At 44.3% G+C, this 25,371-nt stretch overlaps 1 protein-coding gene across 3 annotated transcripts in view; it reads left to right on the plus strand.

The window, feature by feature from the left end:
- MICOS10 (mitochondrial contact site and cristae organizing system subunit 10) overlaps positions 1 to 25,371 on the plus strand; it is a 90,633-nt gene that overhangs the window by 51,494 nt on the left and 13,768 nt on the right. The window contains exons 1-2 of one of the 3 annotated variants that reach the window (XM_073570334.1): positions 6,870 to 7,091; positions 17,320 to 17,378. The exons of 1 other annotated variant lie outside the window; for it this stretch is intronic. In XM_073570334.1, the coding sequence (XP_073426435.1) occupies positions 7,028 to 7,091; positions 17,320 to 17,378 (123 nt within the window). In that variant the 5' untranslated portion in view covers positions 6,870 to 7,027. Of the gene's footprint in view, positions 1 to 6,869; positions 7,092 to 17,319; positions 17,379 to 25,371 lie in introns of those variants that run through there. One more of the 3 variants, XM_073570335.1, reaches the window with a different exon arrangement.

Genomic DNA, 25,371 nt, shown 5'->3' on the forward strand with positions numbered 1-25,371 from the left:
AGTAAATAACAACAAAACGACCAATGAGATCCGAGAATACCACGTTGATGAAATTCTGAAATATGGCTGGGGCATTGGTAAGACCAAACGGCATGACTAAATTTTCAAACAGTCCCTACGTGAGGAACGCGGTTTTCCATTCATCCCCCTCCCGGACCCTTATCAAATTATATGCCCCCCGAAGATCCAGTTTGGAGAACCATTTTGCCCCTGAAAGTTGGTTACACAAATCGGGAATCAACGGAAGGGAGTACGTATTTCGTACAGTAATCTTGTTGAGCTCACGAAAATCGAGGCAGGGACGTAAACCACCATCTTTTATCTTTACAAAAAAAACCCCTGCTGCCACAGGTGAGACTGAGGGACGTATGTGTCCTTTGCGAAGACTCTCAGCAATGTAATCTTTCATGGCCAAGCGCTCAGGGTCAGATAAATTAAACAGACGGGCTTTAGGCAATTTAGCCCCGGGACTAACTCGATAGCGCAGTCAAAGGGTCTATGTGGCGGCAACGTCTCGGCCTCGCTTTCAGAGAACACATCTTCGAATTCTTTCAGATACTCTGGAATACCTTTCAGCTCGACAGATGACACAGATTTAACAGGTTCAACCAATAGTGCAGACTTATCACATAACATTGAATCATTAAACCCCCACTGAACAATCTCCCCCGTTTTCCAGTTAATGACTGGGTTATGGCGTTGTAACCAGGGCATGCCCAACACCAATCCTGCTGATAGATTGTCCAGAACCAAGCAACTTAATTTTTCCACATGGGTAGCGCCCACTTTGAGCAAAAACAAGTCAGACATAAAGAGAATTCCCTCTTTAGTGAGGGGGGAGGAGTCAATGGCCACCACTTTGATCGGAACCTTAAGTCTAACTGTCCCTATCTTACAGCGTGTGACCAATTGGGAGTCAATGAGATTTATGGATGATCCGCAGTCCACGAAAGCTGTAGAGGGAAAACAACAATCGTCCACTAACAGTTCCACATGAAGAAACACCTTAGAAAATGAGGAAAAGGGTACCTGAGGGTCTGAGTAGTCTCCCCGCTGACTACCCAGACCTAGTCGTTTCCCGTCGACCGTGTTGAGGATGGACAATCAGAACACTCCCTTTTCCAATTTAATGCCAAGGCATCCTGTAACCGCTCGGACAAGCCTCTGTGAAAGAGTCCTCGGAGTGCGTCGTGGTCCCAAGATACCTCTGCGGCCCAGCAGCGGAATTCTGTACAAAACCACTCAGCCGAGTGTTTCCCCTGACAGACACTCATCACCATGTCCTCTGCCAATCGCACTCGGTCCGGCTCATCATATATGTGCCTGAGGGCCTCAAAAAACGCATTCACAGACACTCTCTCAGGTGCAGTGGGAGGAAGGGAGAAAGCCCAAGCTTGTGGGGACCCTCTTAATAGAGACATAATGACCCCAACCTTCTGCCTTTCGTCCCCTGAGGAACGTGGCCTCAAACTAAAGAAGAGTTTGCACCCCTCCATGAAGACCCTGAACTCCTTTTTGTTCCCAGAAAAGAAATCAGGCAGTTTAACAGGTGGTTCTGGGGACACCAAAACAACATCACTCGCCCCAGCCCCCAGAGACCCAGCAGCTAAAGCTCCCCGCACTGTCTCAGAAACCTGCTGCTGAGAACGAGCCAGAGCTTGCTGCTCCAGAGATAAACCCTGAAACATCTGACTCAGATTTTTCATTTGCTCAGCAAGAGATTGTATGGGATCCATATTTATCAGCAGAGAAAGAAAAAAAAAAACCCAAAAACTTAACGGTCAGTTATAATGTCAGGATCCTGTCAGCGCCGGCGTGCAGCCTCCGCTGAGCAGGGACTCACCCGCACTGTAGGGGGGCCCGGGGTCAGGTACAGCCGGAAAGTACAGATACAAAGGACCTGTGGATGCTGAAGTTTAGCAAGCAGTCACAGGACCTACGGTCATGTGACTGCAAGGGGGCGGGGCTTAGCGTCCTGCTTTCAGAGATCGCAGGACACTATAAAGAAATACTCAGAGTCAGGCAAAATGGAGGTCATACACAGAGATATCAGTAAAGTACCAGGGATGAGACAGAACGGATAGTCAGGGCCAAGCAGAAGTCAAAACCAAACAGACATAGAAGGTACCAAGCAGAATCCAAAGCAATATCCAGAGAACAGACCGAGTCATACACAGATTATCAAGCAACCAGAACACAGCACAAACACACTCAGGGGTCACCACACAATGCCAAGGGCGAAAGTGTAACTGACAGGGATGAGAGCGTCCTGAGGCTATAAGAAGCCTCTCCCAGAACCAGGGAGAGGCCACAATCATAGCCCCAGGTGTGCAGGTAAGAGTCTGCACTGAGATCACAACCTTTAACCCCAGAAATGCCAGTCATCAGCACTGGTTCCAGACATTAACCCCATGTGTGCGAGTCAAACCCGCACTGAGATCATGACATGTATACAGTGTGTCCGTAAAGTCATGGTGCACTTTTGGCGCCCTTTCTCTGGCCCAATCATATCAGACCTGTTCATGAGGAGAGATAACAAGAAACAAACAACACAAACTCATTTAAGCTGTCTCCCAGATCTGTGACATCATGCAACCATAAGCTTTCGTTTGGATGTATGTAGGGCGGCAAATGGCGCCCACATCTAACTTCACTGAATAGGCATGAGGGTATGGGCACACGTAGTGAAATCTGCTGCGTTTCCGCAGCGGTTTTGGCTCTGCGGAAACGCAGCAAATTCTGCTGTGTTGTACAGTACCTTTATATTCAATGGAAAACAAAAACCGCTGTGCACATGCTTCAGATTTTTCTGCGCGGTTTTGCTGCGGTTTACAATCCCCAGCATGTCAATTGTTTGGTGCAGAAACGCTGCAGTTTTACACCTCATCCATTATGAGGTGTCAAACTGCAGGGTAAAACCGCAAGTCCTGCGGATTTACCTGCGGTTTTCTCTCCAAAATCTGCACACCCAAAAAACTATGTGTGCACATAGCCTTAAACTGGGAGAGTTTTTCTTTTATTTGGAGCAGATTTCACATTTCTATTGTTTTTTTGTTGCTTTCCAGTGACTGGTCAAAAGTGCACCACGACTTTACGGACACACTGTATTTAGCGTTTACTGGCTATTAAAATAGGGGGGCCCCCAAAAAAATGACGTGGGCTCCCCTTTTAATTAATAGCCAGAAAAGGCTATGCAGACAGCTGATATTCATAGCCTAGAAAGGGCCATGGATATTGACCCCCCCTAGCCACAAATACCAGCTCACAGCCCCCCAGAAATGGCGCATCTGTAAGATGAGCCAATTCCGGCACTTAGCCTTTCTCTTCCCACTGCCCTGTAGTGGTGGCATATGGGGTAATTGTTTGGGGGTTGATGTAACCTTTGTATTGTAAGGTCACATCAAGCCTGGTTTACTAATGGAGTGGTGGTCAATAAGACACTTATCCATTACTAATCCTATAGTCATTACAGGTTCAATAAAGACACAGCCAGAATAAAGTCTTTTAATGAAATAAAACACAACACAGTTTTTCATCTTTATTATCCAGCTAATCCATGTGACGCCCTCGTTCTCCTGTAATAACTAAAAAAAAAAAAAAAACAATATACCATACCTGTCCGTTGTTCTGTCCCATGCAGTAATCCATATCGGGAAAATACAGTTTGCAACCAGGAGCGGTGCTAAGACGCGACCGCCCCGGCTGCAAACTACTGGTGAATGAATGAGATGATGCCAGCACAGCTCCAGAGACTAGCGGTGACGTCACTGAGTCTGCCCTCCCTGCCGGCATGACCTGCGATGAACTCTGCAGCATGGGAAAATAAACTAGCATTCGGCTCTTTGTCCACTTTGATGCCAGTTCTGATGCCCAGAACCCATTTGGGCCAGGCTGGAGGGAGCTGGATTTGATGCAGGGCATCACTATCTGTGTATTTATAGTGTGACATCAGTGGCCCAAAGTCGTTTAACCCCTTAAAAATATCAGTTACTTATTCAAATCTGTGAAAACTGACTGTGTGCCCACTTTGATGCCAGTTCTAGTGCCAATAACCCATTTGGGCCAGGCTGGAGGGACCTGGGTTTGAAGCAGGGCATCACTATCTGTGTATTCTTAGTGTGACATCAGTGTCCCAAAGTCATTTAACCCCTTAAAAACATCAGTTACTTATTCAAACCTGTGAAAATCGACTGTGTGCCCACTTTGATGCCAGTTCTGGTGCTTATAACCCATTTACACCAGGCTGGAGGGAGCTGGATTTGATGCAGGGCATCACTATCTGTATGTCCTTAGTGTAATTTCAGTGGCCCAAAGTCATTTAACCCCTTAAAAACATCAGTTACTTATTCAAATCTGTGAAAATTGGCTGTGTGCCCACTTTGATGCCAATTCTGATGCCCAGAACCGAATTGGGCCAGGCTGGAGAGACCTGGGTTTGATGCAGGGCATCACTATCTGTGTATTTATAGTGTGACATCAGTGGCCCAAAGTCATTTAACCCCTAAAAAACATCAGTTACTTATTCAAACCTGTGAAAATCGACTGTGTGCCCACTTTCAAGCCAGTTCCGGTGCCAATAACCCATTTGGGCCAGGTTGAAGGGACCTGGTTTTGATGCAGGGCATCACTATCTGTGAATTCATAGTATGACATCAGTGGCCCAAGGTCATTTAACCCCTTAAATACATTAGTGACTTATTAAAATCTGTGAAAATTAGCTGTGTGCCCACGTTGATGCCAATTCTGATGCCCAGAACCCATTTGGGCCAGGCTGGAGGGACCTGGTTTGATGCAGGGCATCACTATCTGTGTGTTCTTAGTGTTACATCAGTGGCCCAAAGTTATTTAACCCCTTAAAAACACCAGTTACTTATTCAAATCTGTGAAATTGGCTGTGTGCCCACTTTGATGCCAATTCTGATGCCCAGAACCCATGTGCGCCAGGCTGGAGGGACCTGGGTTTGATGCAGGGCATCACTATCTGTGTATTTATAGTGTGACATCAGTGACCCAAAGTCATTTAACTCCTTAAAAACATCAGTTACTTATTCAAACCTGTGAAAATCGACTGTGTGCCCACTTTGATGCCAGTTCTGGTGCCAATAACCCATTTGGGCCAGGCTATAAGAATGTGGGTTTGATGCGGGGCATCACTGTCTGTGTATTCATAGTGTGACATCAGTGGCCCAAAGTGATTTAACCCCTTAAAAACATCAGTTACTTATTCAATTCTTTGAAAATCGACTGCCCACTTTGATGCCAGTTCTGGTGCCAAGAACCCATTTGGGCCAGGCTGGATGGACCTGGGTTTGATGCAGGGGATCACTATCTGTGTATTTATAGTGTGACATCAGTGGCCCAAAGTCATTTAACCCCTTAAAAACATCAGTTACTTATTCAAACCTGTGAAAATCGACTGTGTGCCCTCTTTGATGCCAGTTCTGGTGGCAATAACCCATTTGGGCCAGGCTATAAGAGCGTGGGTTTGATGCGAGGCATCACTGTCTGTGTATTCATAGTGTGACATCAGTGGCCTAAAGTGATTTAACCCCTTAAAAACATCAGTTACTTATTTAAATCTGTGAAAACTGACTGTGTGCCCACTTTGATGTCAGTTCTAGTGTCAATAACCCATTTGGGCCAGGCTGGAGGGACCTGGGTTTGATGCAGGGCATCACTATCTGTGTATTTATAGTGTGAAATCAGTGGCCCAAAGTCATTTAACCCCTTGAAAACATCAGTTACTTATTCAAACCTGCGAAAATCGACTGTGTGCCCACTTTGATGCCAGTTCCGGTGCCAGTAACCCATTTGGGCCAGGTTGAAGGGACCTGGTTTTGATGCAGGGCATCACTATCTGTGAATTCATAGTATGACATCAGTGGCCCAAAGCCATTTAACCCCTTACAAACATCAGCTACTTATTCAAATCTGTGAAAATTGGCTGTGTGCCCACTTTGATGCCAATTCTGATGCCAAGAACCCATTTGAGCCAGGCTGGAGGGACTTGGATTTGATACAGGGCATCACTATCTGTGTATTTATAGTGTGACATCAGAGGCCCAAAGTCATTTAACTCCTTAAAAACATCAGTTACTTATTCAATCCTGTGAAAATCGACTGTGTGCCCTCTTTGATGCCAGTTCTGGTGCCAATAACCCATTTGGGCCAGGCTATAAGAACGTGGGTTTGATGCGAGGCATCACTGTCTGTGTATTCATAGTGTGACATCAGTGGCCTAAAGTGATTTAACCCCTTAAAAACATCAGTTACTTATTCAAATCTGTGAAAATCGACTGTGTGCCCACTTTGATGCCAGTTCTGGTGCCAAGAACCCATTTGGGCCAGGCTGGAGGGACCTGGGTTTGGAGCAGGGCATCACTCTCTGTGTATTCATAGTGTGACATCGGTGTCCCAAAGTCATGTAACCCTTTCATTAACGCCCTTTGGTGCACACTTTGATGCCTATTTTATTGCCAGTTTTATAATTTTTTAGCTGATTTTAAGTGTATCCACATCATGGCACCTCACTGCATTGTTTTTTTTTACTATTGTGTTGCTTATTTTTTGTTGTTAACCTGTAAAAACAAGAAAGGAAAAAATTGCCGAATAAGAAACTGACGAATAATAAACCAACTTCAGCCTCGTCATAATGTGTGGGAAAATAACAATAACTCATCCAGCAGAAAACAAGGAAGCGTCCGGGAGCAGGAAAATACGGGGCAAACGAAAACGTCCCGTGTGCTGACAGGGAAACAGGTCCCTTCCCCTTCCCCTTCCCCTAAAGCCAGGAGCAGCATGTGACCACAGAACGCACAACGTTGTGTGACTAGCAATAAAGTTATTCAAACGTCCAAGGTCAGGAGCACGTGATAAGTCAGACAGTGGGTAACCTTGACTACAGAGAAGCGACAGGCGGAGGCCTGATCTCGCGACATCCCACGTCGTTTACTAGGGCGGCACACAGGAGTCCTCGCGAGACTTGTCGTCTCCCTGCTGTCTGCTCTGCACTGTTTGCTAGGTCAAAATGTCGGAGTCCGAGCTCGGGAGGAAGTGGGACCGGTGTCTGGCGGACGCGGCTGTCAAATTCGGTAATGTTGCTTGCGGGAGTGCTGCAAGGGCGAACATAACGGCCAGAGGCCCAGACCATCTGTGACCTGTGTGCGAGCACTGGCCGACCTGTCATGTCCGCTCTGGTATATACTACACAGGGCACGTGTTTACACAGAAAGTGCACCAGCAGACTAGTGAGCGCAGCTCTGGGGTATAATACAGGATGTAACTCAGGATCAGTAATGTAATGTATGTACACAGTGACTGCACCAGCAGACTAGTGAGTGCAGCTCTGAGGTATAATACAGGATGTAACTCAGGATCAGTAATGTATGTACACAGTGACTGCACCAGCAGAATAGTGAGTGCAGCTCTGGGGTATAATACAGGATGTAACTCAGGATCAGTAATGTATGTACACAGTGACTGCACCAGCAGACTAGTGAGTGCAGCTCTGAGGTATAATACAGGATGTAACTCAGGATCAGTAATGTAATGTATGTACACAGTGACTGCACCAGCAGAATAGTGAGTGCAGCTCTGGGGTATAATACAGGATGTAACTCAGGATCAGTAATGTATGTACACAGTGACTGCACCAGCAGACTAGTGAGTGCAGCTCTGAGGTATAATACAGGATGTAACTCAGGATCAGTAATGTAATGTATGTACACAGTGACTGCACCAGCAGAATAGTGAGTGCAGCTCTGGGGTATAATACAGGATGTAACTCAGGATCAGTAATGTATGTACACAGTGACTGCACCAGCAGACTAGTGAGCGCAGCTCTGGGGTATAATACAGGATGTAACTCAGGATCAGTAATGTATGTATGTACACAGTGACTGCACCAGCAGACTAGTGAGCGCAGCTCTGGGGTATAATACAGGATGTAACTCAGGATCAGTAATGTAATGTATGTACACAGTGACTGCACCAGCAGACTAGTGAGCACAGCTCTGGGGTATAATACAGGATGTAACTCAGGATCAGTAATGTAATGTATGTACACAGTGACTGCACCAGCAGAATAGTGAGTGCAGCTCTGGGGTATAATACAGGATGTAACTCAGGATCAGTAATGTATGTACACAGTGACTGCACCAGCAGACTAGTGAGTGCAGCTCTGAGGTATAATACAGGATGTAACTCAGGATCAGTAATGTAATGTATGTACACAGTGACTGCACCAGCAGAATAGTGAGTGCAGCTCTGGGGAATAATACAGGATGTAACTCTGGATCAGTAATGTAATGTATGTACACAGTGACTGCACCAGCAGAATAGTGAGTGCAGCTGTGGGGTGTAATACAAGAGGTAACTCAGGATCAGTAATGTGATGTATGTACACAGTGACTGCACCAGCAGAATAGTGAGCGCAGCTCTGGAGTATAGTACAGGAGGTAACTCAGGATATGTAATGTATGTACACAGTGACTGCACCAGCAGAATAGTGAGTGCAGCTGTGGGGTGTAATACAAGAGGTAACTCAGGATCAGTAATGTGATGTATGTACACAGTGACTGCACCAGCAGAATAGTGAGCGCAGCTCTGGAGTATAGTACAGGAGGTAACTCAGGATCAGTAATGTATGTACACAGTGACTGCACCAGCAGAATAGTGCGTGCAGCTCTGGAGTATAATACAGGATGTAACTCAGGATCAGTAATGTAATGTATGTACACAGTGACTGCACCAGCAGAATAGTGAGTGCAGCTCTGGAGTATAATACAGGATGTAACTCAGGATCAGTAATGTAATATATGTACACAGTGACTGCACCAGCAGAATAGTGAGCGCAGCTCTGGAGTATAGTACAGGAGGTAACTCAGGATCAGTAATGTATGTACACAGTGACTGCACCAGCAGAATAGTGCGTGCAGCTCTGGAGTATAATACAGGATGTAACTCAGGATCAGTAATGTAATGTATGTACACAGTGACTGCACCAGCAGAATAGTGAGTGCAGCTCTGGAGTATAATACAGGATGTAACTGAGGATTAGTAATGTAATGCACGTACACAGTGACTGCACCAGCAGAATAGTGAGTGCAGCTCTGGGGTATAATACAGGATGTAACTCAGGATCAGTAATGTATGTACAGGGTGACTGCACCAGCAGAATAGTGAGTGCAGCTCTGGGGTATAATACAGGCGGTAACTCCGGATCAGTAATGTATGTACACAGTGACTGCACCAGCAGAATAGTGAGTGCAGCTCTGGGGTATAATACAGGCGGTAACTCCGGATCAGTAATGTATGTACACAGTGACTGCACCAGCAGAATAGTGAGTGCAGCTCTGGGGTATAATACAGGATGTAACTCAGGATCAGTAATGTATGTACAGGGTGACTGCACCAGCAGAATAGTGAGTGCAGCTCTGGGGTATAATACAGGAGGTAACTCAGGATCAGTAATGTAATGTAGGTACAGGGTGACTGCACCAGCAGAATAGTGAGTGCAGCTCTGGGGTATAATACAGGAGGTAACTCAGGATCAGTAATGTAATGTATGTACAGGGTGACTGCACCAGCAGAATAGTGAGTGCAGCTCTGGAGTATAATACAGGAGGTAACTCAGGATCAGTAATGTATTGTATGTACAGGGTGACTGCACCAGCAGAATAGTGAGTGCAGCTCTGGGGTATAATACAGGAGGTAACTCAGGATCAGTGATGTAATGTATGTACAGGGTGACTGCACCAGCAGAATAGTGAGTGCAGCTCTGGAGTATAATACAGGAGGTAACTCAGGATCAGTAATGTATGTACAGGGTGACTGCACCAGCAGAATAGTGAGTGCAGCTCTGGAGTATAATACAGGAGGTATCTCAGGATCAGTAATGTATGTACAGGGTGACTGCACCAGCAGAATAGTGAGTGCAGCTCTGGAGTATAATACAGGAGGTAACTCAGGATCAGTAATGTATGTACACAGTGACTGCACCAGCAGAATAGTGAGTGCAGCTCTGGGGTATAATACAGGATGTAACTCAGGATCAGTAATGTATGTACACAGTGACTGCACCAGCAGAATAGTGAGTGCAGATCTGGGGTATAATACTGGATGTAACTCAGGATCAGTACAGGATTAGTAATGTATGTACACAGTGACTCCACCTGCAGAATAGTGAGTGCAGCTCTGGGGTATAATACAGGATGTAACTCAGGATCAGTAATGTAATGTATGTACACACACAGGACTACGCCAGCAGACTAGTGAGTGCAGCTCTGGAGTATAATGTAATATATAAAGCTCAAGTGTGTATATGTGTGTGTGTGTATGTCCGGGATAGGCATCTGCACCGTCGCAGCTACAGCCACAAAATTTGGCACAGTCACACGTATGGACCCTGAGAGCGTCCTAGGCTATGTTGTGAGGCGAAATTTTAACCCCGCGTGTTCCAATTCACCAAACAATTTTGCCCCTGTCTACATAATGGGGAAAAAACCAAAAGCAAAACACAAAACAAATATCCTGGAATAAAAAAGTAAAAAAATATATTGCAAAAATTGCATGAAGGTAGTAATAATAGTGATAATAAGGGTATTTAGTTAACATATTTTTGATCAAAATAATGTAGAAGCCATCCCGCCACGTCACGGCAACCCTTGTGGGACAGTCCTAACTCTTGTATTTAAAACCTTTCCACTTGTCAAGTGACGTAAATGTGAACAAGGACAGAGGGACTGAACCACCAGTAATAGTATAGGCCAGACAGGATGGATTTTCCAACTCAGAAACAGGGCGGTCACACCCTTATATGCACAGAATGCACAATGAAACAAATGAGAAACTGGGTCTGAGCAGAAAAAGTAAATTAATGTGCATGCAAAATGTAATTGCATATGAACACATGACCTTTACACAGAGAAAACCAAAAGCAAAACAAATATCCTGGAATAAAAAAGTAAAAAAATATATTGCAAAAATTGCATGAAGGTAGTAATAATAGTGATAATAAGGGTATTTAGTTAACATAATTTTGATCAAAATAATGTAGAAGCCATCCCGCCACGTCACGGCAACCCTTGTGGGACAGTCCTAACTCTTGTATTTAAAACCTTTTCACTTGTCAAGTGACGTAAATGTGAACAAGGACAGAGGGACTGAACCACCAGTAATAGTATAGGCCAGACAGGATGGATTTTCCAACTCAGAAACAGGGCGGTCATACCCTTATATGCACAGAATGCACAATGAAACAAATGAGAAACTGGGTCTGAGCAGTGTAATGTAGAGTGCCTTGCGAAAGTATTCGGCCCCCTGGAACTTTTCAACCTTTTCCAACATATCATGCTTCAAACCTAAAGATACCAAATGTAAATTTTTGGTGAAGAATCAACAACAAGTGGGACACAATTGTGACATTGAACTAAATTTATTGGTTATTTTAAATTTTTGTGTAAATTCAAAAACTGAAAAGTGGGGCGTGCAATATTATTCGGCCCCTTTAACTTATTGCTTTGTTGCGCCACCTTTTGCTGCGATTACAGCTGCAAGTCGCTTGGGGTATGTCTCTATCAGTTTTGTACATTGAGAGACTGAAATTCTTGCCCATTCTTCCTTGGCAAACAGCTCGAGCTCAGTGAGGTTTGATGGAGATCGTTTGTGAACAGCAGTTTTCAGCTCTTTCCACAGATTCTCAATTGCATTCAGGTCTGGACTTTGACTTGGCCATTCTAACACCTGGATACGTTTATTTGTGAACCATTCCATTGTAGATTTTGCTTTATGTTTGGGATCATTGTCTTGTTGGAAGACAAATCTCCGTCCCAGTCTCAGGTCTTTTGCAGACTCCAACAGGTTTTCTTCAAGAATAGTCCTGTATTTGGCTCCATCCATCTTCCCATCAATTTTAACCATCTTCTCTGTCCCTGCTGAAGAAAAGCAGGCCCAAACCATGATGCTGCGACCACCATGATTGGCAGTGGGGATGGTGTGTTCAGGGTGATGAGCTGTGTTGCCTTTACGCCAAACATATCGTTTGCCATTGTTGCCAAAAAGATCAATTTTGGTTTCATCTGACCAGAGCACCTTCTTACACATGTTTGGTGTGTCTCCCAGGTGGCTTGTTGAAAACTTTAAACAACACTTTTTATGGATATCTTTGAGAAATGGCTTTCTTCTCCAGTCACCTTCCACGACAGTCACCTTGGAGGATGTCTCCCCGCGCTAATGGGGGACAGGTAACACAAAGAGGTTAAATAACCCTCCCCTTCCTGCTACCTCCAGTGTTTTTCCTGTCACCCAGTGGGGCATGAAGAGGATACAGAGGGGCTGCCGTGGCCAGCGAGCGGAGCTCCTAGATAATTACAGCGCTGGGCAGCCGAGGTCGGGGGGTTCGCCTCTACTCCTCCATGTCGCTGCTCCTGTCTCCACCTCCCGGTGTTACTCGGGACTTGTCTGCCCCTCCCGTGCCCTCTGGGGTAAAGCGGGGCGGTGTAGTGCGGCCGGGGTCCTCCTGTTAGCTCCCCGGCTTCCTCCTTCCTCCTAGCGCTGCTGTACCGGGGCCGCGAGCGCGTTGGAGGGGTATGCTTCCAACCGGAAGTGACGTTAGCGCGCACTTCCGGTTCGCGTTCTCCGGCGTTTCCCGGGATGGGGACGCACGCCGGGGAACCCGATAGCAGCAGGGTTCGGGCCACAGGTTCCTGACCAGGAGGAAGGAGGGGCACGAAACGACCAACGCTGCAATGCCCATATAATGGGGCCACAGACTCCAGGTAAACGCAGAGTGTCTGTACTGTGACTGGTGCTGACATGGACAGTGACAAGTCCTCGACTGCTGCAACTGCGGAGCCCAGCGTTCCCCCTCCTACTGTAAGTAGTGGGGCCGGTCCCTTAACTGTCAAACTTTGGTGGCACGGGTCTGAGTAAACCTTCTCTCTCACCTTGCAGGAAGAGAAGGCCTCTGCCCCAAGAAGGCCCCGCAAATGTGGCATCTGTGGTGCCAGGTTCCCTTCTGATTATAAAAAGCTGTGCCAACCTAGTACGCAAAACATTCTGCGCACTGAACAGCCCTCCCTGTTTGACAGCATAAAAACTCTCATTAAACAGGAGGTTCAGACCTCCATGGCGGCCCAGACCCCGGTGACCCAGGGCCCTCCCCCAAAAAAGAGGAAAAGGGCACCTACGGAAGTCGATTCAGATTCGGGAGAAGTCCGTTCCTCAGGGTCAGAGGACATTTGGGAAAATGAGGGCTCCGCATCCACCTCCAAACACGATGCAAAAAATACTATTTATCCTCTTGAGGATATGGAGTAGTTGGTCTCCACGGTGAGAAATTCCATGGGGGTTGAGGAGGAGGAAGTGAAGCTCTCAGTCCAAGATGAGATGTTTGGGGGGCTGAAACCCAGAGGTAGGAAGGGTTTTCCAGTTCACGAGAACATCCAAAATCTGATAGTTCAGGAGTGGTCCTTCCCTGAGAAAGCACTTGGTGTACCCTCAGAACTAAAAAAACTGCTTTCCCCTCAATGGTGACAACTCTAAAGTGTTTAGAAAGACGTCCCTCCCTTTTGAGGACTCTTCCCAGTTGAAGGATCCAATGGATCGCAAAAAAAGAAAGTCTCCTTAAAAAATCCTGGGAAGCATCTATGAACTTGCTTAAAGCAAATGTAGCCTCCATTTGCGTCGCCAGATCATTGTTCTTCTGGCTTCGTACGTTAGAGGAACACCTCTCGGGAGGTACTCCCAGAGAAGAAAAATTAGATTCCCTTCCGCTCCTCCAAAAAGCAACGGGCTTTTTAGCCGATGCTTCGGCAGAAACGGTGCGGGTAGCAGCAAGGTCCTTAGTCCTTTCAAATTCGGCTAGAAGAGCCCTTTGGCTGAAGTCATGGGGAGGTGATATCACCTCTAAGACAAAGCTCTGTGCCATCCCCTTCCAGGAGCACCACGTGTTCGGGCCAGTCTTGGATGACATCCTCGAAAAGGCTTCCGACAAAAAGAAATCGCTACCCGAGCAGAGAGTCGCCAAGAGACAGTTTTTTCGTCTCCCACGAGAGCAGTCCTCCCAGAAGGAGTTCAGAGGGAAAGGCAAGAAGGGACGATGGAGCTACCCACAGGGGGGTAGAGGGAAGAACATCCTTGTCCCTCAGCAACAGCAACCCCTGGACACAGTGACTCCCCGGTGGGGGTCGACTCACTCAGTTTTTCGCCCAATGGCAGGCCACGACCTCGAACCAGTGGATCCTGCATACTATACAATTTGGCCTGAAACTGGAGTTCGAACCCCCCCCCCCACTGTTTAAGAGTCACCCCTGCACAGTCTCCAAGTCTCCAAAGGATTCTACTTCTTCAGATAGATCTATTACGGGAAGGCGTAATCTCGTACCTGCCCCAACAGGAAATTGGCAGAGGACATTACTCCTGCCTATTTCTGGTGAAGAAGCCCTCCGGAAAGCACAGGCTTATCATAAACCTGAACCCCCTGAATCACTACATCAGATACCGCAGGTTCAAGATGGAGTCAGTAAAATCGGCAATCCCTCTTATTGGGCAGGGCTGGCTGATGGCTACGATAGACCTAAGGGACGCTTATTACCATGTCCCAGTTCATCCGGATCACCGGAAGTTCCTGAGGTTCGCGGTCTCCCACGACCAGGGGATCAGCCATCTCCAGTTCAACGCCCTCCCATTTGGCGTATCCCCGGCACCAAGAGTATTTACGAAAATTATGAGGGAAGCAGTCCTTTCTATCCGTCTTCAGGGAATATGCATTGTTCCTTATTTAGACGATCTGCTCCATTGGTATCCCGGCTGAACCAGGATGTATCAAAGACCCTGCAGATGCTCGAATTCCTAGGTTGAATCCCGACTCTCCAGAAGTCGGACCTTCATCCTTCCCCAAGGAAAAAATTCCTGAGGATTCTCTTAGATTCGGAAAAGAGGACGTCTTTTCTTCCCGAGGATCGTCAATCAGACCTTCGTCAGAGAATTATCCGGTTCAGAGAGCAAAGGGCACCGACTCTGAGGGACGCCATGTCTATCATGGGGTCCCTGACATCGTGTATTCAGGCGGTATCCTGGGCACAGGCACATACGAGAAATCCTCCAGTCATACGTCCTGGTAAACGCAAGGAAGTATCCAAACAATCTGTCAAAAAGGATTCCACTTCCAGGACTCGTAAAATCGTCCCTCTTGTGGTGGCTGAGTTACTGGAACTTGAGACGGGGAATAAACTGGGACCAGCTTCCTCTGAAAATACTTTGTACCGAATCGATGCCAGTCTGAGAGGTAGGGGAGCCGTGGTGGAGGAGTCTTACTTCCAAGGATGATGGTCCCAGAACATAAGAACCAGATCCTCAAATCTAAAGGAATTGAAGGCAGTGGAAGAAGCACTAAAAGCCGCTTCATCCCTTATCCAGAACCATCACGTTCGGATCTACTCCGACAACGTAACCACGGTAGCATATCTCAGACACCAGGGGGGGGCACGAAGTATGCCAGTCTGAAGACAGTGGCAACAAGAATTTTCCTCTGGGCAGAAAAGCACCTATTATCCATCTCTGCAGTACACCTGAAGGGGTCGGAAAACATCCAGGCGGACTTCCTAAGCAGGAAGGACGTCCATCCGAGAGAGTGGTGTCTGTATCAGGAGGTCTTCCAGTCTCTGACCTCGAGATGGGGAGGTCGACTTCTGGATCTCCCTATTTGCGAATGCTCAAAATGCAAGAACAACAACCTATTTCTCCCTCGGTCCCACATACGGAGCCCGGGGGACGGAGGCGTTCGCCCATCCATGGGTATTCAGGCTGGCCTACGCCTTTCCACCGATCCCTATGCTGGCAATAACGCTGCAGAAAATCCGGTCAGACATGGTCACGACAATCCTGGTGGCTCCAATGTGGCCAGGACGAAGCTGGTACAGCGCTCTGTTGGACATGGCCCTGGAAGGTCCCTTGCTTCTACCCCCAAAAAACGACCTCCTTTTCCAGGGGCCCTTACTGCACCCAAACCCCAGCAAATTGAGTCTAGTAGCTTGGTTATTGAGGCCAACATTCTGAAGGCCAAAAGGCTATTGGATGAAGTAATCCGGACCCTTCAAAAAAGTAGAAAGCCGGTAACAAATGCCATATACGGCAAAATATGGAGGAAATTCTCTTCCTGGTGTCTTCCTAAGGTCCCTGACCCCTTCCATCCCAATATTGCCCAAGTCCTAGATTTCCTACAAAAAGGGTTAGAGCTAGGACTTTCTTCAAGCACACTAAAGGTACAAGTATCTGCCCTTAGTTCTTTTTTTGACCAGGACCTAGCCAGACACCGTTGGGTTAAACGATTCATGACCGCTGCAAGCAGAATTCGGCCTACACTCCCTAATCGGGTTCCCCCCTAGTATCTTAATATAGTGCCGAATAGCCTAACACAGTTCCCTTTTGAGCCCGTCAGAAATTTCATTAAGGATCCTCACACTCAAAACAGTCTTTCTCGTAGCAATCACCATGGCTAGACGAGTAGGGGAATTACAGGCCCTATTGGTACAAGAACCCTACCTCCTGATCAACTCGGACAGTATAGTACTGCGCCTAGACCCCTCCTTTATGCCCAAAGTGGTGTCAGACTTCCATAGAGGTCAGGATATTGTGTTGCCCTCATTTTGTCCAAATCCTTCTAATACAAAGGAAGAAAAGTTCCACACCCTTAATGTTCGCAGGGTGGTTCTCCATTACCTTGAACTAACCAAGGATTGGAGAATCGACCAGAACCTGTTTATTCAATATTCAGGACGTAATAAGGGAAAGACGGCGGCAAAAAACACAATAGCAAGTTGGATCAAGCAGTCCATCTCCCTGACATATTCATCAAGAGATCTCTCTCCTCCCAAGATGCTAAAGGCCCACTCCACTCGATCAGTCGCTACATCATGGGCAGCAAGAGGGCACGCGTCATCGGAGCAGATATGCAGAGATGCCACCTGGTCCTCTGTACACACCTTTAGCAGACACTACAGACTGAATTTTAATAGGGATCTAACATTTGGCAGACGCGTTCTGCAAGCCGTGGTCCCTCCGTAAAAAATTAGTGTTGGTATAACTCCAAGGTGACCGTCGTGGAAGGTGACTGTAGAAAATAGAATTAGACTTACCGGTAATTCGGTTTCTAGGAACCTTCCACAACAGAACTAATTTCCCTCCCTATCTAAATACCTTTATGGGATGATTCCTGCACTTTGGCGGTAACTATTCATGCTAGTATGTCCAGAAAAAACACTGGAGGTAGCAGGAAGGGGAGGGTTATTTAACTTCTTTGTGTTTCCTGTCCCCCATTAGGACAGGGAGACCACCTCCAAGGTGACTGTCGTGGAAGGTTCCTAGAAACCGAATTACCGGTAAGTCTAATTTTATTTTCTACACTTGCCACTCTTCCTTAAAGGCCAGATTTGTGCAGTGTATGACTGATTGTTGTCTGTCCTATGGACAGACTGTCCCACCTCAGCTGTAGAGCTCTGCAGCTCATCCAGAGTGATCATGGGCCTCTTGGTTGCATCTCTGATCAGTCTTCTCTTTGTTTGAGATGAAAGTTTAGAGGGACGGCCGGGTCTTGGTAGATTTGCAGTGGTATGATACTCCTTCCATTTCAATATGATCACTTGCATAGTGCTCCTCGGGATGTTTAAAGTTTTGGAAATTATTTTGTATCCAAATCCGGCTTTAAACTTCTCCACAACAGTATCACGGACCTGCCTGTTGTGTTCCTTGGTTTTCATGATGCTCTCTGTGCATCAAACAGAACCCTGAGACTATGACAGAGCAGGTTCATTTATACGGAGACTTGATTACACACAGGTGGATTATATTTATCATCATTAGTCATTTAGGACAACATTGGAATATTCAGAGATCCACAATGAACTTCTGGAGTGAGTTTTCTGCACTGAAAGTAAAGGTGCTGAATAATATTGCAAGCCCCACTTTTCAGTTTTTGACTTTCCACAAAAATTTAAAATAACCAATAAATTTCATTCAACTTCACAATTGTGTCCCACTTGTTGATTCTTCACCAAAAATTTACATTTGGTATCATTATGTTTGAAGCATGTTATGTGGAAAAAGTTTGAAAAGTTCTAGGGGGCCGAATACTTTCACAAGGCACTATATGTACACAGTTACAGCACCAGCAGAATAGTGAGTGCAGCTTTATAATATAATACAGGATGTAACTCAGGATCAGTAATGTAATGTATGTGCACAGTGACTGCACCAGCAGAATAGTGAGTGCAGCTCTGGAGTATAATACTGGATATAACTCAGGATCAGTAATGTATGTACACACTGACTCCACCAGCAGAATAGTGAGCGCAGCTCTGGGGTATAATACAGGATGTAACTCAGGATTAGTAATATAATGTATGTACACAGTGACTGCACCAGCAGAATAGTGAGTGCAGCTCTGGGGTATAATACAGGATGTAACTCAGGATTAGTAATATAATGTATGTACACAGTGACTGCACCAGCAGAATAGTCAGTGCAGCTCTGGGGTATAATACAGGATGTAACTCAGGATTAGTAATATAATGTATGTACACAGTGACTGCACCAGCAGAATAGTGAGTGCAGCTCTGGGGTATAATACAGGATGTAACTCAAGATCAGTAATGTAATGTACGTACACAGTAACTGCACCAGAAAAGAAAAAAATGTACACAAGAACCAGTCGTAATAAAAAGTGCAAAATTTTATTGACCAAAAGACAGACAAGGTAATTAAAAAGTGGGAAACCAAAATGTTGGCACCAAACCCCCCCACATGTTGTACATAAATATTAATAAACTAACACACTCCACAGGATAATGCATCCAAGAAGGAGCCAAAAATTCCTTGTGAAAACATTTCTCCTATAGGAGTGTGAAGGTCCACAATGAAAAAATAAAGATAGTACAAAGGTTTCCTCTGATGGGTGCTGGTGCGTTTAGGAGAAAAGTTGTTTTCACTAGGAATTTTTGGCTCCTTCTTGGATGCATTATCCTGTGGAGTGTGTTAGTTTATTAATCTTTATGTACAACCTCTGCATAACATATGAGGGGTTTTGGTGCCAACATTTTGGTTTCCCACTTTTTAATTACCTTGTCTGTCTTTTTGGCTCTTTTTGTCAATAAAATGTTGTACTTTTTATTATGATTGGTTCTTGTGTACATTATTTCTTTTCTGATTTCACGGTATTGTACTAACCCTTATGTTCATTTTTTGGCACTTTATCATTAGTTGTTATACATTGTATTTGGTGTATTTTGATTTGCTACCTAAATTTTTGACCCAACTCCCCTATACAGTGACTGCACCAGCAAAATAATGAGTGCAGCTCTGAGGTACAATACTGGAGTTAACTCCGGATCAGTAATGTAATAGTGTGGGTGGTCACTCCATTTTCCCAGTGATCCTTATATCTACGAGCCGCTCCTGTTAATAAAACACAAATTTCTCTCTAATATTCTTATCAGGTCTTATAGTAATGCACTTTCCCTTTATGTACTCCATCCTCAAATGGGAAACAGAGGGCGCGTTTGTTATAGGTGAGGCAGCAGGCATTGCGAAACCCACGGGACTGTAAACCCTGTAGGTGATTGCGTGCCGGCTGTAATTGCTGGAGCACATTGCTCCGCGCTGATGTCTCCTCATCATGGCACAGTCTTCCTGAGATAAGTCGTCAGCTTTTCCATACGTCTCATTTCCTGGTCTCCAAATTACGGGACTGGAGAGGATCTGCACAGGACAATATGACAAGCGAGACCTAAAACCAGAGAGGGCAGCTGACTTGTATACAGGAGCTCAGTACAAGCCATGTTATCGGGGCAGATCTCTGACATTCCTATTTCTGCCATCAATCTTGCACAATGTGAGTTTTGCTGCAGATTTCAGATTGTTAGAAAGTTTTAGTCCCTTGTTCCTAATAGAGTAGAGCAGAGGACATCACTCCTGCTGGGAGATTGCGAGAAAACTCTGCCGGGTGCTGCGGGTCGCCGGGTGCTGCGGGTCGCCAGATGCTGTGCTGCGGGTCGCCGGGTGCTGCGGGTCGCCAGATGCTGTGCTGCGGGTCTCCGGGTGCTGCGGGTCGCCAGATGCTGTGCTGCGGGTCTCCGGGTGCTGCGGGTCGCCAGATGCTGTGCTGCGGGTCTCCAGGTGCTGCGGGTTGCCGTCCTCCGCAGACGTGACACAATGGTAACACGCACTCAGCTGTGACACGTATTCGGTCTGTAGATTTGTTTCTAACAGTGACGGCAAGTAGACGGATTGTGAGTGTAACAGAAATAAGCGCCACATTTCTCCAAAGCTGCGTCGTTCCGGCAGATTCCGCATGACTTCCGCGGGGTTTGTTGTGACACGTTTCTGACACCACGTTACTTTCCTTTGTAAACGTGTCGCAATCCTCATCACGACCTGGAGGAAGCTGGGATGAAACTTTTTCTGATTTACACAAATTTTTCCAACTTTTTGAAAGTTTGTAAAGTTTTCTAAAGGTAGTAGAGGTGGAGACGACGGTCACAGTGCATTCCAGTACTGTCCTGACAGGTCAGCGGCCTCTTTCTCCACATTGTGACTTTTTTTTTCTTAGTGTAGTTGCCCCTCTATGCGGCAGCCATACTTCTTGCGCCTGCACTCCTTTGTGCTCATCTGCCGCTTCTCCAGATGTTTTTGCTTTTTTTTTTTTTTTTTTCCACAACTTGTGTTTAACCCGTTGGACCTGTTGTGGGCTATGCAGCTGTGTATCTGGTTTTCTCCATCCAGGCCATGAAAGGGTAAATGAGCGCTCTCATTCCTCAGCTATTTTTGTGTAGAATAATCCAAATATAACTGCTCCTCCGTCCACTGCCAAACAGCTGCACATCGCTGACAAGTGAATAACAATTACTGCTTCATTATAACCCTGATTTACTAACAAACGTCCCGGGAACAGCGGATCCTGCGTGATTGTACTGACCGGTCACCTGGATGTCAGCTGTTCTCATACTAAGGAGAGCCGGGTTCCTGGCCAATGTCTTCAAGGTCATTTCTAAGGAGGCAGTATTCTAGTAGTTATATTCTTGTACATAGGGGACAGTATTTTATATTCTTGTATATAGGGGACAGTATTATAGTAGTTATATTCTTGTACATAGGAGCAGTATTATAGTAGTTATATTCTTGTACATAGGGGGCAGTATTATAGTAGTTATATTCTTGTACATAGGGGGCAGTATTATAGTAGTTATATTCTTGTACATGGGGGCAGTATTATAGTAGTCATATTCTTGTACATGGGGGCAGTATTATAGTAGTTATATTCTTGTACAATGGGGGCAGTATTATAGTAGTTATATTCTTGTACATAGGGGGCAGTATTATAGTAGTTATATTCTTGTACATATATTCTTGTATATAGGCTACAGTATTATAGTAGTTATTCTTGTACATAGGAGCAGTATTATAGTAGTTATATTCTTGTACATAGGGGCAGTATTATAATAGTTATATTCTTGTACATAGGGGCAGTATTATAGTAGCTATAATCTTGTACATAGGAGTAGTATTATAGTAGTTATATTCTTGTACATAGGAGTATTATAGTAGTTATATTCTTGTACATAGGGGGCAGTATTATAGTAGTTATATTCTTGTACATAGGGGGCAGTATTATAGTTATATTCTTGAACATATATTCTTGTATATAGGGGACAGTATTATAGTAGTTATATTCTTGTACATAGGGGGCAGTATTATAGTAGTTATATTCTTGTACATATATTCTTGTATATAGGGGCAGTATTATAGTAGCTATATTCTTGTACATGGGAGCAGTATTACAGTAGTTATATTCTTGTACATAGGGGCAGTATTATAGTAGTTATATTCTTGTATATAAGGGCAGTATTATAGTAGTTATATTCTTGTACATAGGGGGCAGTATTATAGTAGTTATATTCTTGTACATAGGGGGCAGTATTATAGTAGTTCTTGTACATAGGGGGCAGTATTATAGTAGTTATATTCTTGTACATAGGGGGCAGTATTATAGTAGTTATATTCTTGTACATAGGGGGCAGTATTATAGTAGTTATATTCTTGTACATATATTCTTGTATATAGGCTACAGTATTATAGTAGTTATATTCTTGTACATAGGGGGCAGTATTATAGTAGTTATATTCTTGTACATAGGGGACAGTATTTTATATTCTTGTATATAGGGGACAGTATTATAGTAGTTATGTTGTACATAGGAGCAGTATTATAGTAGTTATATTCTTGTACATGGGGGGCAGTATTATAGTAGTTATATTCTTGTACATAGGGGGCAGTATTATAGTAGGTATATTCTTGTACATGGGGGCAGTATTATAGTAGTTATATTCTTGTACAATGGGGGCAGTATTATAGTAGTTATATTCTTGTACATAGGGGGCAGTATTATAGTAGTTATATTCTTGTACATATATTCTTGTATATAGGCTACAGTATTATAGTAGTTATTCTTGTACATAGCAGCAGTATTATAGTAGTTATATTCTTGTACATAGGGGCAGTATTATAGTAGCTATAATCTTGTACATAGGAGTAGTATTATAGTAGTTATATTCTTGTACATAGGGGGCAGTATTATAGTAGTTATATTCTTGTACATAGTAGTATTATAGTAGTTATACAATTCTTGTATTCTTGTACATAGGGGGCAGTATTATAGTAGTTATATTCTTGTACATAGGGGGCAGTATTATAGTTATATTCTTGAACATATATTCTTGTATATAGGGGACAGTATTATAGTAGTTATATTCTTGTACATAGGGGGCAGTATTATAGTAGTTATATTCTTGTACATATATTCTTGTATATAGGGGCAGTATTATAGTAGCTATATTCTTGTACATGGGAGCAGTATTACAGTAGTTATATTCTTGTACATAGGGGCAGTATTATAGTAGTTATATTCTTGTATATAAGGGCAGTATTATAGTAGTTATATTCTTGTACATAGGGGGCAGTATTATAGTAGTTATATTCTTGTACATAGGGGGCAGTATTATAGTAGTTCTTGTACATAGGGGGCAGTATTATAGTAGTTATATTCTTGTACATAGGGGGCAGTATTATAGTAGTTATATTCTTGTACATAGGGGGCAGTATTATAGTAGTTATATTCTTGTACATATATTCTTGTATATAGGCTACAGTATTATAGTAGTTCTATTCTTGTACATAGGGGCATTATAGTAGTTATATTCTTGTACATAGGGGCAGTATTATAGTAGCTAAATTATTGTACATAGGAGTAGTATTATAGTAGTTAATAATAAATCTTTATTTTTATATAGCGCTAACATATTCCGCAGCGCTTTACAGTTTTCACACATTATCATCACTGTCCCCGATGGGGCTCACAATCTAAATTCCCTATCAGTATGTCTTTGGAGTGTGGGAGGAAACCGGAGTACCCGGAGGAAACCCACGCAAACACGGGGAGAACATACAAACTCCTTGCAGATGTTGTCCTTGGTGGGATTTGAACCCAGGACCCCAGCGCTAACCACTGAGCCACCGTGCTGCCCATAATATTCTTGTACATAGGAGTAGTATTATAGTAGTTATATTCTTGTACATAGGAGTAGTATTATAGTAGTTATATTCTTGTACATAGGGGGCAGTATTATAGTAGTTATATTCTTGTACATAGGGGGCAGTAATATAGTAGTTATATTCTTGTATATAGTGGACAGTATTATAGTAGTTATATTCTTGTACATAGGGGGCAGTATTATAGTAGCTATATTCTTGTATATAGGGGCAGTATTATAGTAGCTATATTCTTGTACATGGGAGCAGTATTACAGTAGTTATATTCTTGTAAATAGGGGCAGTATTATAGTAGTTATATTCTTGTACATAGGGGCAGTATTATAGTAGTTATATCCTTGCATATAGGGGCAGTATTATAGTAGTTATATTCTTGTACATAAGGGCAGTATTATAGTAGTTATATTCTTGTATATAGGGGGCAGTATTATAGTAGTTATATTCTTGTACATAGGGGCAGTATTATAGTAGTTATATCCTTGTATATAGGGGCAGTATTATAGTAGTTATATTCTTGTACATAGGGGCAGTATTATAGTAGTTATATTCTTGTACATAGCAGCAGTGTTATAGTAGTTATATTCTTATACATAGGTGCAGTATTATAGTAGTTATATTCTTGTACATAGGGGCAGTATTATAGTAGTTATATTCTTGTATATAGGGGACAGTATTATAGTAGTTATATTCTTATACATAGGTGCAGTATTATAGTAGATATATTCTTAGAATATATTTTCAGTATTGTCTTGGCCACGTTCTGTGTTTTCAGTCTGGGGACCTGGATTTCAGCTTTCTTCCTCCTCGGACTGATTTGGATTATACAATAGTTTTGTTTTTTTTCATTTGTTTGGCTGAATCACTGAGGGAAACAAGAAAAGTTTGGTTTTAATCTAATCCTCCCTCTCCGCCCCTCGTCCTTGCTTTGTTCCCACTGAGGAGTATCTGCTGCAGAAAGTACATTTACCATGTGAGGAATTAAAGGGCAAATTCAATTAATTTCAAAGAAGTGGCCAAGTCGTCCCATTCCCTCCACTGATTAAAGTGAGATGTGAGCCATTTCTGTGGGATGAGTCACTGCAGATTTATTAGAGATCAGGGTTTTGCTGTGAATACAAGATGGGAAGCAATTCTACGTTATGCTTGGTCCTGGGCCGACCTCCTGCTCTGTATAAAGTCACTCGTGAACATTAGATTTTTAGGTGTTTGGGGGTGGTTGCTAAGTTTGACAATGGCCCTTAACAAAATGAAGGAAAGATCAGTGGTTATCCTGAGAAAAGCTGCTCCTGTGTACATGCAGAGTACGGTGCCATATCTTCTGCTTGGTAAGGGGCCTGATTGTCAAGGCCAGCTTGCAAAATTGTGAATGCCGCTCTGAATACTATTGGAGTAATTGACAGCTTTGCAGGTTAATTCAGCATTTTATGTGAAGGCAATGTTTTTCAGTGGAGCTAGGCTTTAAAATAAATGTCAGCGGGGTTGGTGGATATCCGCAGGTACTGGACCGAGTACAAAGTCGCGTTCTGGAGCCAGCCCTGTAATAAATGGAGTGAGTCATGTCCGGATAATTTGGGCATATACCTAAAATTTTCACCGCCCCTCTAAATGTGGAGGAGGGAGTGATGTCACCCAACTGTCCACTCACTGCTGTGCAAATAGAGGCCATAGCGAGCTCTGGCCTCACAATTTCCACATAGATTGATTGGGCCGCTGTGTATTAGACGCAGCCACTAATGTCAAAAGCGTTGTGGTGCGTCCGGATTAGAGTCACCG

Source organism: Dendrobates tinctorius, unplaced genomic scaffold (assembly GCF_039654945.1).
Source record: "Dendrobates tinctorius isolate UK_male_01 unplaced genomic scaffold, ASM3965494v1 ptg000028l, whole genome shotgun sequence".
Taxonomy (NCBI): Eukaryota; Metazoa; Chordata; class Amphibia; order Anura; family Dendrobatidae; genus Dendrobates; species Dendrobates tinctorius.